The 12745-nt window shown below is 55.1% G+C and overlaps 1 protein-coding gene across 3 annotated transcripts in view; it reads right to left on the reverse strand.

Moving 5' to 3' along the window:
* Window positions 1–12745, reverse strand: part of PTDSS1 (phosphatidylserine synthase 1) — a 53644-nt gene that overhangs the window by 25697 nt on the left and 15202 nt on the right. For all 3 annotated transcript variants that reach the window (XM_041769091.1, XM_041769093.1, XM_041769092.1), the window contains 3 exons: window positions 6254–6298; window positions 3141–3265; window positions 36–194 (listed from right to left, as the gene is read on the reverse strand). In XM_041769091.1, coding sequence (XP_041625025.1) covers window positions 36–194; window positions 3141–3265; window positions 6254–6298 — 329 coding nt within the window. The remainder of the gene's footprint in view (window positions 1–35; window positions 195–3140; window positions 3266–6253; window positions 6299–12745) is intronic.

Consider the following 12745-nt stretch of genomic DNA (forward strand, 5'->3'; position numbering starts at 1 on the left):
CCGCCCAGGCCAGCCAGTGCGGGCAGCCCGCTTACCTCGGTCAGCTCCCAGGTGATGCTGATTGTCCAGCACAGGCCGTAGCTGCGGATCAGCAGGGCCTTCATGGCCCAGCCCCAGAAATGTCCGAACGCAAATATGTCGAAATGGCTGATAATCCTCTCCCAGGTGATAACGTGGCAGTTGACAGCGTACTCCTATTCGGAGGGCAAAGGGAAACGATTGGTGCATCCTCTTGACATGGACGCCCTTCCAAGATGCTGACCACACATGCAGAACTCACCTGATCTGGACAACTAACACCTGTGCTCCCCCACCCCCGCCCCCCAAAAGTTTCAGTGACTCAACACCCTTCAGGAAGATGGACAAACACTACAGCTCATGAATCAGAACTGCTGTGCTCTTTGCTAGTAAGCCTCCGCGAGATTACCTTGCTGGTGATGAAAACATAAAGAGAATCCCTGTCGATAAACAGGAAGTTTGGGAAACTTAAAAATGCATCTAAATACTATGGCGTAAAGAGGGAATCAGAATAGAAATGTGAAACATAGTCAGCATCAAATGGCAATGAACATATTACGTCTGAGAACAATGAGATGAGCCCAAGTAGAACTCCGAGGAAAACCTAAAGCCTTGAATATTTATGCAAGAGGAAAAGCTGAAGCATCCAATTTCAGAAATTAGATGGAAACGAAATAAACCTCCCATCCCCCAAAATGTTATCAGATGCTATGTGATTTAAATATTCAAAAATGACAGAACTTTTAAAATTTTTGGTTTTGTTTCTAATATCTTTGTTTTTAAATGACATATTTTAAAGAAATATTAAGCCTACATCCTTATATGTTTGTATTTATTAGGAAACCAATTATCACCTGAGAAGAGAACATTTCTCAGGGACCTCTATGTTTGACATTCTTTCTTCCCAAAATTAATGTGATAGGATGAAGCAAGATTTGGAAAACAGCCACCTGTCATCAGCCAGTGGAAGGAATTCTTGTGAAGTATTGATATTTCCAAATTCTAGAAACGACACCTCCCAAGGGAGTGAAAGAACACTTTGGTACTTGTCTCTCTCTTCCAAAACCCACCACAGCAGGTTCCTGAGGCCTTTCCTGGATCCATCCAGGTCATTCCAGTTTGCAAAGGTAATAGGACATTTTAAAAAACTTTTTTTTTTTTTCCAGAAACACTGTGATATTATGACGTATAAGCGGGAAATCTGGAGATAACTGGGAAAGATTCGATGGGGAGAAGTTAGGATGGGGCTTAGCTGACTGCAGGAAGGTGAAAATCCTCATCCAGCTTCTGGAATGTCACAGGAGTCACGGCACATGGCGGAGAGAAATACCCCGAGGCCCAAGCAGTGGGGTCAGGGTAGGGCAGGGCCGCGGGGGCCCGAGGTGGTTCCTGCACCACCGACCCTCGTATGTGTGCTGCACCTGCTGCACGGGCTGACGAGAGAGGCTGCTCAGAAGGCTGCTCTTCAAGTCACCGTGAGTTGAAGATGACTCTGGAGGCCTTTCTACCCTTTGTGGGACTATTTCTGCGCTTCAACATGTGCAGAGGCACTTCGAGAGTCGTAAGGGGCCAAATGTAACTACTGGCATCGTAATTATCCATGAAGACTTGCCAACGATCAATCCCATCAGGTAGGCCTCGAGGTCCTGGTTGTGGGAGGGACGTGGGAGCGGGTACAGGCACAACTCTGGGCAGCAGGAGGGAGAGGGCGTCCCAAAGCCAGGGACACTTGACCAAATACCAAGTCCTAGTCACGCTGCAGATCATTTTACTTCGTGATGTAACCCATTTTGGTCAAAAACTCAAGAAAATCATGGGGGATATGATCCTATCTGGAATAAGTCCTATTTCCTCCAATCTCCACTTCATAAGGCCCCCGTGGGTGTGAACACGCTGCTGATGTGATAACGATACACCCAGGGCACCATCAGGTCCTGAAGTTAGAGGGCTCTTACCAGCTCTGTGATTTCAATGAGATATTTATTCATTCCCTTCTTGATATAATGGGGGACATTAAGGCCTAGCATGCATGCGTGAGGCACACAGAGAACAGATGCGGGGCCTGGCGGGACCGACAGCCCACAGTCAGTCTCGCCCCGGCCTCCATACCCGTCACTGCCTTTTCTGTCATCAGGAAAAGCTCCACGTCACCCCAAGCTACTCTGCTCCTCCAAGCAAGAAAGCCCCAAACAGACTTTCCATCCTGAGACTTTAGGTCATTTTTGGCATCCTCTCCCTTCCTTTAACATGTCCTCTGTGATGTCAAAGATAAAATCTTGGAACACTGTCCAACCTCTAGTCCAGTGGAACAATCACTTCTTGGACCTTTCATCGAGTCCTTTGGTATCGTCTCTTAAGCAAGGCCTGCGTACGGCCCGGATGCCTGTTCTCCTTTTCTAAGCACCATTAGGTTCTTCCCTCAATCTGTACCAAGTGTTAGGTATTGTTAAGAAACATAAAAATAAAAAAGGAAAGAAATAGCATTCATGTATAAAATAGTCTTTCCCTTAAAGGCTGAAGTACAGAGTAGCTGTACCCAAGAATGAAATTATTTTTGTGGGTAAAAAAGTAATAATAATAATGAACAAAATGGCCTGGATCATTAAAACTGGCCCCTTCTGGCCTGGATCCTTCGAGATCTCGAAGGATCACGGTGTCAGGGCTAAAGCAGAAAGCAGTGGTGTTGAGGGTCGCACCTGCTAGAAGAGCCGCAACCACCACCACTGAGGACCTGGAGTGTGCAAGGCCTCAACGTAGATAATGCTACTCTGCTTCGCTCACAATAAAACTTCCAAATATGGACTATTCCCTCAGCTTCCAAGAAAGGAAGGTGCTGGCTAACAAGTACGCTGCCCAGAGTCTTACAGCGAGCAGGTGGCAGTGGTGGAAGTCTGACCATGACGGTCACACGCCTCCCAGCATCCCCTTTACTCCGAGAGAGATGTCCTTCCCCTGGACCCTATCACTCGTGCAAACCACACCGCTCACCTCCCCAGAGACCTGGCTGTTACATGGCCTGCACAGGAAACAGAAGCAAAAGGCGAGGACGTGAGGCCAACTGTGTCCTCCTCCCACGTGTCGACTGAGTCCCTAGGAGACTCCTGACCCCGACAGGTACATACCATGATATCTGCTTCCCTTGTGGCATATCGAAGATTCGGATCTAGCCAGTACATGAGGGACTTAACCTGGTCGAAGTTGAGGAAGAGGAGAAATACCAGGAACAGGAAGTAGAGCACACTGAGTCCTGAGGGAAACAAGAACATTCTCACGTTTCGGGCAGCTCTGGGCCAGACATGCGGCATGCTGCAGACCAAGTTCTCAGGGCCAGGCAGACACAGACACGGCAACGCAGTGGGTCAGGGTCTTCGTGACAACCGACACACACTCCGAGGAGCAAGGCAGGTAGGCCGTCCTGGTTTACACCCAGAGGGCTGGCAACTCTCTGAGGAAGGGACACTCGGGTTGGGTCTCCAAGGACAGGTGGCGTGTAGGTAGAGAAATGGCCTCCGGGTAAGCCCAGGCTATGGGCGGGGGGGGGGGGGGGGGGGGGGGGGGGTAAGGCTGGGGGGGGGGGGGTAAGGCCACGGTGCCGGGGAAGGCCGGGGGGGTGGGTAAGGCCACGGGAGGGTAAGGCCACAAGGGGGGTAAGGTCAGGGGAGGTAAGGCCACAGGGAGGGGACAGTTAAGGCCGGGGGGTGGGTAAGGCCATGGGGGTGGGGGGGTAAGGCCAAGAGGTATCAGCACCAAAGGGAAGGGAGCTAGGCGGCACTGCCATGATGAGGCTCGGGGGCTGTGGCAGAGATTCCAGGTTCTACCATGTGTGAGGAAGGAGCCCAGGACAGGCTTGAATGGGAGAAGGAAGATGACCCAGGCAACACTGTACGAAGCAGACGCTGGCTGCTGTGTGGACAGTGGATGGAGGTGGGCAAATCAGGTGTGGACAGCCCAGGCAGGGGCGCCCGGAGGTGGCCCAGGGCCACACACCTACACCCTACGCCCCACGTCCACCCTCATGGGCACCACGTCCCTGTCACCTCTTAACTGGTGTCCTAATACTCACCGCACATCATTGAAAAATAAACTTAATAATCTGCTCTTTAAACAGCAAAAGCCTCTTAGAGGATGTGGAAACCCAACGCCAGTGGCTTATCATGTCTTTTTCTCCAGAACCTGCTGGAATTAAAACCTGTGTGCAGGGCACCCAGACACCGAGATACGAATGACCTTGGATCACAGCATTCCGTGTGAACTTGGCTCAGCCTCTGCTCCCGCGAGCTGCTCCAGAGGAGACAACGTTCGCGGCTGGGACGAGCGCCCTGGACCGTGTGCGGCGCCAGGCCCTGCCATGGGGCCTCTGCCCAGTCTCGGGAGTTCAGGGCACAGGCGCGCGGCAGAGCTGGCCTGCCGTGCGCGGACCTCCTTGGCCTTCTTACCAGCTGCTTTACAGGTTTTCATCTCGTGTGCCTCACACTACACACTTTACTGAAATCCTTTCAAAATAATTATTTTAAGACAAAAAAAAAACCATCTGCGTGGATGGAGCAGAGCTTCTCAAACTGGAATTCATGGTTGAGCTGCAAAGTTCATGGAGCCCCAGATGTAACATGCACGTGTGTGTGCATGTGTGTATGTGTGCACGTGTATGGACGTATGTGTGCACACGTGCTTATGTATGTGCATGTGTGCACGTATGTGTATGCATGTGTGTGCACACATGTGGCATGTGTAATGCTCGTGCGTGCACTTGTGTGTATGTATGTGTGTGCGCATCTATGTGTACACACGTGCACGTACTTGAGGGTATGCATGTGTGCGTACACGTGTGTGCGTGTGTGCTGAGAAAGGGTGAGCTCTCATGAGATTATCAAAGGGCTCCATGACCCCAAAAAGACCTCAGGGAAGAAATAAGTAGCTAATCACCCACAATGGGTCATCTGCAATAGGACAAGCTCAGGTCCGGCCACGCGGCTGAACACGCCTCATCTGTCCACACAGCACTACCGCATCCGTGAGACCTACGTATGATGCCACCAGGACAATCTAGTTGAAAATGGCTGTGAATCGCATCCGTCCTCTGCAGGAAGTTGTCCTGGACTCCCCGCCACCCTTCCCATCTGACTCTTCCTGGCCACAAGCCCCTGGGATCCCACCCAGGCCAACCCTGGCCCCCTCCTACTACTTCCCCGGGGCCTGCTCTGCCCCGCCGGCCCGGCCTGCCACACACCGCGCTCCTGCTGGCGAGGGCCACTCTGGCAGCCTTGCCCTTCCTAGCTTCCAGTGACCCCAGTCCTTGCCGGATCCCACTGTGCGTGCACGTTTCCAGCACGCATCCTTCCTTGTACCTGCAAGTCATAGCAGCCACTTGGTCACCGTCACCCCACATGGTTTTAATTAACCTCCTAACTCCTGGCAGCATATGATGTTTTTTGATTCCTGATTTAAATAGCTTATCTGGGACAGCTGTCCTGCCTCCCTCTCAGGCAGCCTCAGGGACGCAGCAGCCCTGCCACAAGGAGGCATTCAGTGAACACCTGCTGAAGGGTTGAGGCCACTCCATTCAGAGATTCACTGACCACCTCTGAAGGTTGAAAGAAAAAAGGTGATCGTGAGGGAAAATATCCATTTTTAGGGTCCTTTTCATGACATTACATGTTCTCACCCTAAAATAATTTATCTGATGTCTTACATAGGCAAGACAGACCCAAGAGCCAACATCTGAAATATGTGTTTGAGGTCCATTCAGGGGATTTGATGACCAACGGACTAGAAATCCAGTATTTCTAGAGATGCTGAGCACCAAGCCTTAATTTAAATCAGGGCTAAGGACTGCTTCCTTCCCAGGCGCTTCCAGCTCTGGAGACAGTGGGGTCTCCAGTCCCTTCTGGATACTGACAAGGCAGACGTGCTCACAGGACCCGTGAGGGAGGAGCCACATGAACATGTAGGGAGAAAAACAAGCCACTTTCCCGAAGTCAGAGCCATGCACGCTAAGAGACAACAGCGCAGGTGGGGGGTGAGCGGAGGTGCAGCAGCGGCCACGTGTGGGAATCTAAGGTCACCACCGGTGTGTCTGTGTGGCCCCGAGGAATTTCCACAAAGATGGATACGAGGAACACCAAAGAGCTAAACACTGTGAAGTTTTACTGCCGAGCAGCACGTCAAATTGCTATGATGACATACAGAAAACGGACTTAAGTAGGACACATTCCAAATCTACTGATGGGTAACTCACCGAAAACCATTCTCCATAAAGCCGGATGGGGTCGAGTAAATGGGCCTGCAGACAGAAAACGCAAGGTTAGAGGAAACTGCTTTCAAACACAAACTAAAACCAAAGTGCTGACCTCTATGGAGATTTAAAGCAAAACTAAACTAAACAGGTCTCCGCTGTCAAAGATTTTTTTCTACATAAATATTTTGAGGTCAAATTCTAGGTTGAAATGTTTAATTCTCACTGTAGCACCCATCACCACAACTGTCGCCGGTACAAGTCTCCACAACGGCAGTTTGTTTTTAGAGCTTTGTCTCTGAACTCAAGCCCTAATTTCCCCTGGAGACGGGATCAGGGCAGCGAGGTTCGCAGGCCATGGCCCGTAAGAGCGCGGACACGCGGCGGCTTAGCAGGTGACATCCCCTGGGCCACCCCCGTGGGCGTGCAACAGGACGGGCGGTGTCTGGACATCATGGGGGACAGGACTCGGGAACAAACCCATGCAGCTGGAGCTTGAGCACCCGGCCCCAGAGGGGACTGGGGTGACAAGACACCTGTGAGCAAGTGGGAGGCAGATGCGGCCTCAGCAGGGCGCATACGGGCTTCACTGGACGGACTCCCTCTGCCCACAGGGCCGCGCAGCACTTCCCCTCCTGCTTTATCTCCTTAAAAACAAGTGGACGCCCGCCAGGCCTCGACGGACTCAGCGGACCTACCGTCATCAGCGGAAGGGGTACAGGTCACAAATATGGAGCCCTGCTCCGGTGGCGCGGGATCGTCTTGGGGCTGCGCGCCCCTGGGACAGCCTGCCCGCATGCCCCGAGGGTCTTCAGCAAGGGGGTGGCCTGGCCCGCCGCACCACCAGGCTGTGTCCTCCAGCTACCCCGCACCACACGGGGGCTCGGGCTGGTGAGACCAAGCCAGGTGTGCCATCCTCAGCCTCTCCCTCTGCCTGCATCAGCAGCCAGCGTGCACAGTGGGGCCGAGGGAGCTTGCTGATGGGGACAGGCCACTCGGAGCTCGGTGTGCTCTCCTCCTTCGTCAGTTCTGGGTGACCAGCCAGTCCCCAGCTCAGCCTGCGACCCAGCCTTCCAGGCTTCCCAGGAGGCCTGCAGCCAACATCCAGTTAGTCTTTTTATTTTGCTTTTTAATTTTTAAGATTTTATTTATTTATCCATGAGACACACAGAGAGAGAGGCAGAGACTCAGGCAGAGGGAGAAGCAGACTCCCTGCGGGGAGCCTGACACGGGACTCAATCCTAGGACCCCGGGGTCACGAGCTGGGCCGAGGGCAGCCGCTCCACCGCTGAGCCCCTGGGCGCCCCCCCGGAGGTCCTTTGACTCAGCAGTTTCCATTGCTGGCAACCCGGAATCCCGTCTGAGGGGAAGTATCACATCATAATTTTTATTCTGGAACTCCTCTTCGATCACTCACCTCATCTTAAAAAAGATGATGCTGAAACATTTTAACTGCTTTCTCTTGAGGGATCGGGTTCGCATTAGAAAAACCGGCTGCAAGCGTCCCTGCCACCAACGTGCAGCCCGTTCCTCAGCCTGGAGCGGGGCAGTCCAGACGGTGGGTGAGGACCGGGGGCCTTGGCTTATGCAAGTCGGGAGGGCCTGAGCTTCGGGACGGCAGGTGGTGAGAGCTCGGCTCGACGGAGGTGGTGAGAGGCCCCCGGAGCTGCCGGCCTTCTGAGTGCCGCTGCCGAAGGCTCAGACACCGAGGAACATTGCATCCTTTCCGGCAGCTGCGGTTCTCCCCAGAAGGCGCAGCCACGCACAGGAACCGGGCCCCCTTCCACGTGACAACAGGTCCCAGAGAAGCAGAGGGCTGACCCAGTCACCTCCTGACGTCCTCTTCCAAGCGCTGTCCCCACGGCCGGGCGCTCACCGGGGGGGCACTTCTGCAGCCGGGCAGCTGCTGCCTTACGAGCTGCTTCACCCAAACCGCAGCCCCAGCCTCGGGGCGTCACGCGGGCCTGGCTTCCCTGCGACTTCTCGCACGTCGACACTGCCTAGGGCAGGGCCACTTGGCTGGAAGCAGAGTCCTGCCCGATCCACACTCCCCAGGCCTGAGGACGGGCACGGCGGAGAGCGACCCTGCAGCCATGGACAGCGCTGGGACTTCGCGCTCCTGGTTGTCAAGCCGGCGGGTGCCGCGAGAGCGCTGAGAGGGTGCCGCGGCCAGCCGCCCGAGGATGCCCAGTCTCAGTGCACGCAGCCCCACAGCCCGCAGGCCACCGCCCAACCCGCAGTGCTTCCCCGCTTCATCGGCGGCCGGGCCAGGCGGCCTCTGGGCCAGCGGGTGGCAGGGAGACTTGCTGCCATGTGGAACCAGTGGTGACAAGCAGGGACAGGGCTGCTGTGGGGTCCTTACATCAGGGCCACCAGGGCCTCGCCCAGGTGCTCCAAGAGCAGCCTTTTGAAAACACAACTCTGCCCTCTCTCTCTCTCTAAGATTTTATTTATTAGAGAGAGCGCGCGCACATGCACAAGCAGGGCGAGCGACAGGGACAGGGAGGGGGAGGTGTAGGACCCCCACCCCGAGCAGGGACCCTGCGGACTCACGCTCCACCGCTGAGTCCCTGGGTGCCCCCAGTGCTGCCTTGTCACCCCGTGCAGCACACATCCGAGGGTCGGTGGTGCAGGGACATGGGGGTACGGGCCCGCAGCCCTTCCCTACCCTGACCCGGCTGCTGGGGCCTCGGGTATCTCTCTCCGCCGGCCCAGACTCCTGCGACGGGCACATGTTGCTCCCGAAGCTGCATGAGGATCTTCACCTTCCTGCAGTTGGCTAAGCCCCGTCCTGACTTCTCCCCGTCGAGTCTTTCCCTTTCGTGTCCAGATTCCCCGCTCACGCGGCGCAGTGTTACATCACATTCCCAAAGGCATAGGGTCTTTACAAGCGGCCATTCAGCTCACACGCCAGAACGTCCCGTGGACTGGAGGCCTCGGGCAGCTGCTGCGCTGGGTCTGGGCCGCGGCGGTGCACAGAGGATGTCGCTGGGGTCCCCGTGCCATGGGGTACGGCTCCGCTTCAGGCACTGGTGCACCCGCCTGCTCCCCAGGAGAGGCCCCGTGTTCCAAGGAGCCCGAGGGAGTGGGCACCGCCAGTGCTACGACCGCGACCAACCAGCCAGCAGAGGCGGTGGTGCTGCTGAATGCGGCGGTCAGTGCTTCCCAAAGTGGAGGCCAGGGCGGTGGCGTCGCCAGTTGTCAGCCCCAACTCGCTGCGCACCGGGTCGCCTATGTGGCAGTGCTATCCCAGCGCCTGGCACGGACACCCGCAGCCCGTGGTCTCCCGTGGGCCAGTCCACGCTCGGCCCCAGGTTGTCCGCCCGGTGCCAGCAGGGCTGTCTCTGGGGACACACTCGCACTGGCACGGCCTGGCTCTTCCCAGTCCCTCCAACTAGAACAGGGGTCTCAACCACATACCGAGATGGAGTTTGATTTCAAGAGAAACGGAAATCAGACGACTTTGCTAGGAGAAGCGAGGCCTCAAAGGTGGCCTCAGCAATTAGAGAATGGATCACACCCACAAGAGAAGGGTGAGGAAAATACTGAAAAGACAATCGCAGCACAGCTGCCTGGCCAGCAGCCTGCTGCTATTCCCAGGAGTAACCGGGGACTGGGTGCCTCCCTAGAGCCACAGGCCTGTGCCCCCTGCGTCTGTTTCTTCCATTACCGCTGGTTCTCTGCTTGAATGAGGCGTGAGCGACAAAGATTATCTGAAAGTTTGAATTCCTCTAGGAAAAACTAAGAGGTGAATAAGATTACCTTTAAGAGAATTTCAAAATTAAGGAAGAATTTTTTTTTTTTTTAAGAAAAAGTGGTGGAGCAGGAAGCAGAACGGGGGTGGGGTGGGGTGGGGGGGGACAGGATTTTTGTTTCAAATTCAGGGGCCGGTGAAGCTTCTGAAGCTTCAAACCTCAGGGAGACGCAATTAAGAGCATCTTAGCTCAGAGAAGTCACATGAGGCCAAAGGACAAACCAAAGGATAAACTCAGGAAAATCAAGAAACGCTAGCATTCCACTCTCCTCAAAATATCTTTTTTTTTTTTTTAAGATTTTATTTACCGATTCATGAGAGACACACAGAAAGGCAGAGACCCCGACAGAAGGCGTTCCTCTCACAGAGGAGGATTGGAAAGGGGGGGATTCTGTGACCTGTCTTCCCAGCAGCCTTGGGACTCAATCCCCGTGGGCCAGGCCCTGGGGGTGCAGGGAAGGCCGGGGATCCCCGAAGCCCTGAGCCACCTGCTGAAAGAAACCTCCCGGCCAAACAGGTTTCCTGATTGCCCTGCGGTGATGAAGCGACAGCTACAACCACGCGCTGAGGACATGGTGGCCATGGTTAGTCTTGCTCCGCTCCACGGCCAGTTGCTATCATGAGACGCAGGCAGCACTTCGATTTTTAAGGGAACTGAGAGGGAAGAGGGCAGGAAAGAGGAAGCGTGACGTAGACATGAGATCCGCCTTCCCCGGCCTCCCCTCGGGGTCTCCGGTTCACGGGCCGGAGGGAAGGGATTCTAGAACCTACCCCCCACCCGCCCTGAGTGTCCACTCCTACCCCAGGTAAATCAGGGGTAAAATGTGGGCCAACGGAAGCAATCCTCAGTCTGTGTTGTCCCTGTGGTCCCTGACGACCCATCACGAGCCCACCCCTCCAGGCCCTGGTAAACTCCCGGCCTCGGGGGTGCAGGGAGCAGAGGTTCAGGGCCCAACTCTAGTCAAGGAGAAGTGACAACTGCCAGAGGGTCTCTAGAAAGGGCTTCTTCAGCCTTGCAAAGGCATGCGGGCGGCACCCTCTCCCTCGGGATGCTGCCCGTGACCGTGGGCCCGGCAGCCCCTGTGGGACCAAAAGGACAGCAGGGCATGGCACAGGCAGGCTGACGGCGCAGCAGAGGAGCAGAGAGCCTGGTCTCCACGGCCACCAAGCGGCTGAATGAGCCAGCCCGGGCACCGTCAGCCTCGGAACCTCCTGAAACGCAGGAAAGCAGATGTTCCCTTTATTCTTCAGGCCGTTTTGAAGCAGGCATTCTCTTCAGGGGCCAGAAGCATCCTGACGGTTACGAGAGCCTCGTGAGCCAGTCCAGGGCTTCCTGGGTTACTTGGATGCCACAAGCATCCCAGGGTCCCGTCCCAAGGTTGCTGACTGATGCTCCTGCACAGCGCGGAGGAGCTCACGCATGCGGGACCATGGACGCCATCAGGTTGAGGCCTCCGCTCAAAGGTGCAGGGCAGACCTTGCTGGGTCAGGGACGAACCTGTTCCCAGTCACTAGAACACAGCCGCCCGGGCAACGCCGCTGCCCAGGCATGCCCCCAAAACTGCCTTTCGGGGAGGCAGCTGCTGTTAGGCTCCAGCTTTCCCATTAATTTTCATTGCTTAACTTGAGAACTTGTGCCAAGGGTGGGAGGACAGAAAATAAGGTGACAGGACCGGAGCAAGATGAGGCTCATGCGTTCTGCTCAGAGAAGCAGCCACCCAGCACCAGGGCCCTGGGGAAGGCCCGAGGGGACAGCCACCGAGCCTGAGAGCACCCCTCCCAGCCGCCTGGCCAGCTCCCCTGTCATCAACACCGGCACCTTCTAAAGCCTTCCAACTTTTAAATATTCAATGGGAACGATCTTTAATGTGGAAAACGTAGTTTTACTAATCAAAGGTAACGTGTGGACAGGTGGACCTTTAGCACAAACATCGTGTCCGCTGTGCACACATGGCCCCAGAGAATCCCTCTGAATATGTGCTGCCTATGTCCTATCTTTCTCTACCTAGAATCGTCCTTTCCTGGATCCACCTAGAATCGTCCTTTCCTGGATCCACCTAAAAACCTTCCCTGTGGCACTTTCTGCCCAGAGGAGTGGTGTGCGTGCACGCGCGCGCGCGCACACACACACACACACACACACACACACACACATACACGGAGATGGTAGGGGGAGGATGTGGAGGGAACAGACAAGGTAAGAGAGAGAGGAGGCCGGCTCCGGGCGGTCTGCTAGCCCCTCTGGTCACAGAGGACACCTGGGCACAACCAGCAGCAAACTTCCACAGGATCCAAAGCCACGGGGTACAGACCAACTAAGACCCTAGGGCCGTATTCCTGGAGAAAAAAGAAAAGCCAGACCCTGGTAGAGAGAACAGGAGTAAAGGGAGAGGGAAACATGGGAAGATGGAGATAAAAACACATCACCAGGGACCTAATAAGAGAAAGAACCAGAGTAAGACCAACTAAAAGGAAGATGCTGGAGCCAGGCCCTACCGCCACCACTAGGCTGACGTCAAGCGGCCGTCATCCCCCGGCCTCCTGGGCCCTTGCTACCTACAGAAAAGCCCTCACGATGAAACCCCTGACCCAGCTCCTGCTAATACCTCATGGAAGGGATGGCTGTAAAATCATGGCTCTCGGGACATCAATCTTTGAGGATGCTCAGACTTCCAAAATGGCCCTGGACTCAGAAAAAGCAAGTCTAAAAAAGATAAAGACAAAGGCAGGAAAGAAACCCT

This window comes from Vulpes lagopus, chromosome 9 (assembly GCF_018345385.1).
Source record: "Vulpes lagopus strain Blue_001 chromosome 9, ASM1834538v1, whole genome shotgun sequence".
NCBI classification, from domain to species: domain Eukaryota; kingdom Metazoa; phylum Chordata; class Mammalia; order Carnivora; family Canidae; genus Vulpes; species Vulpes lagopus.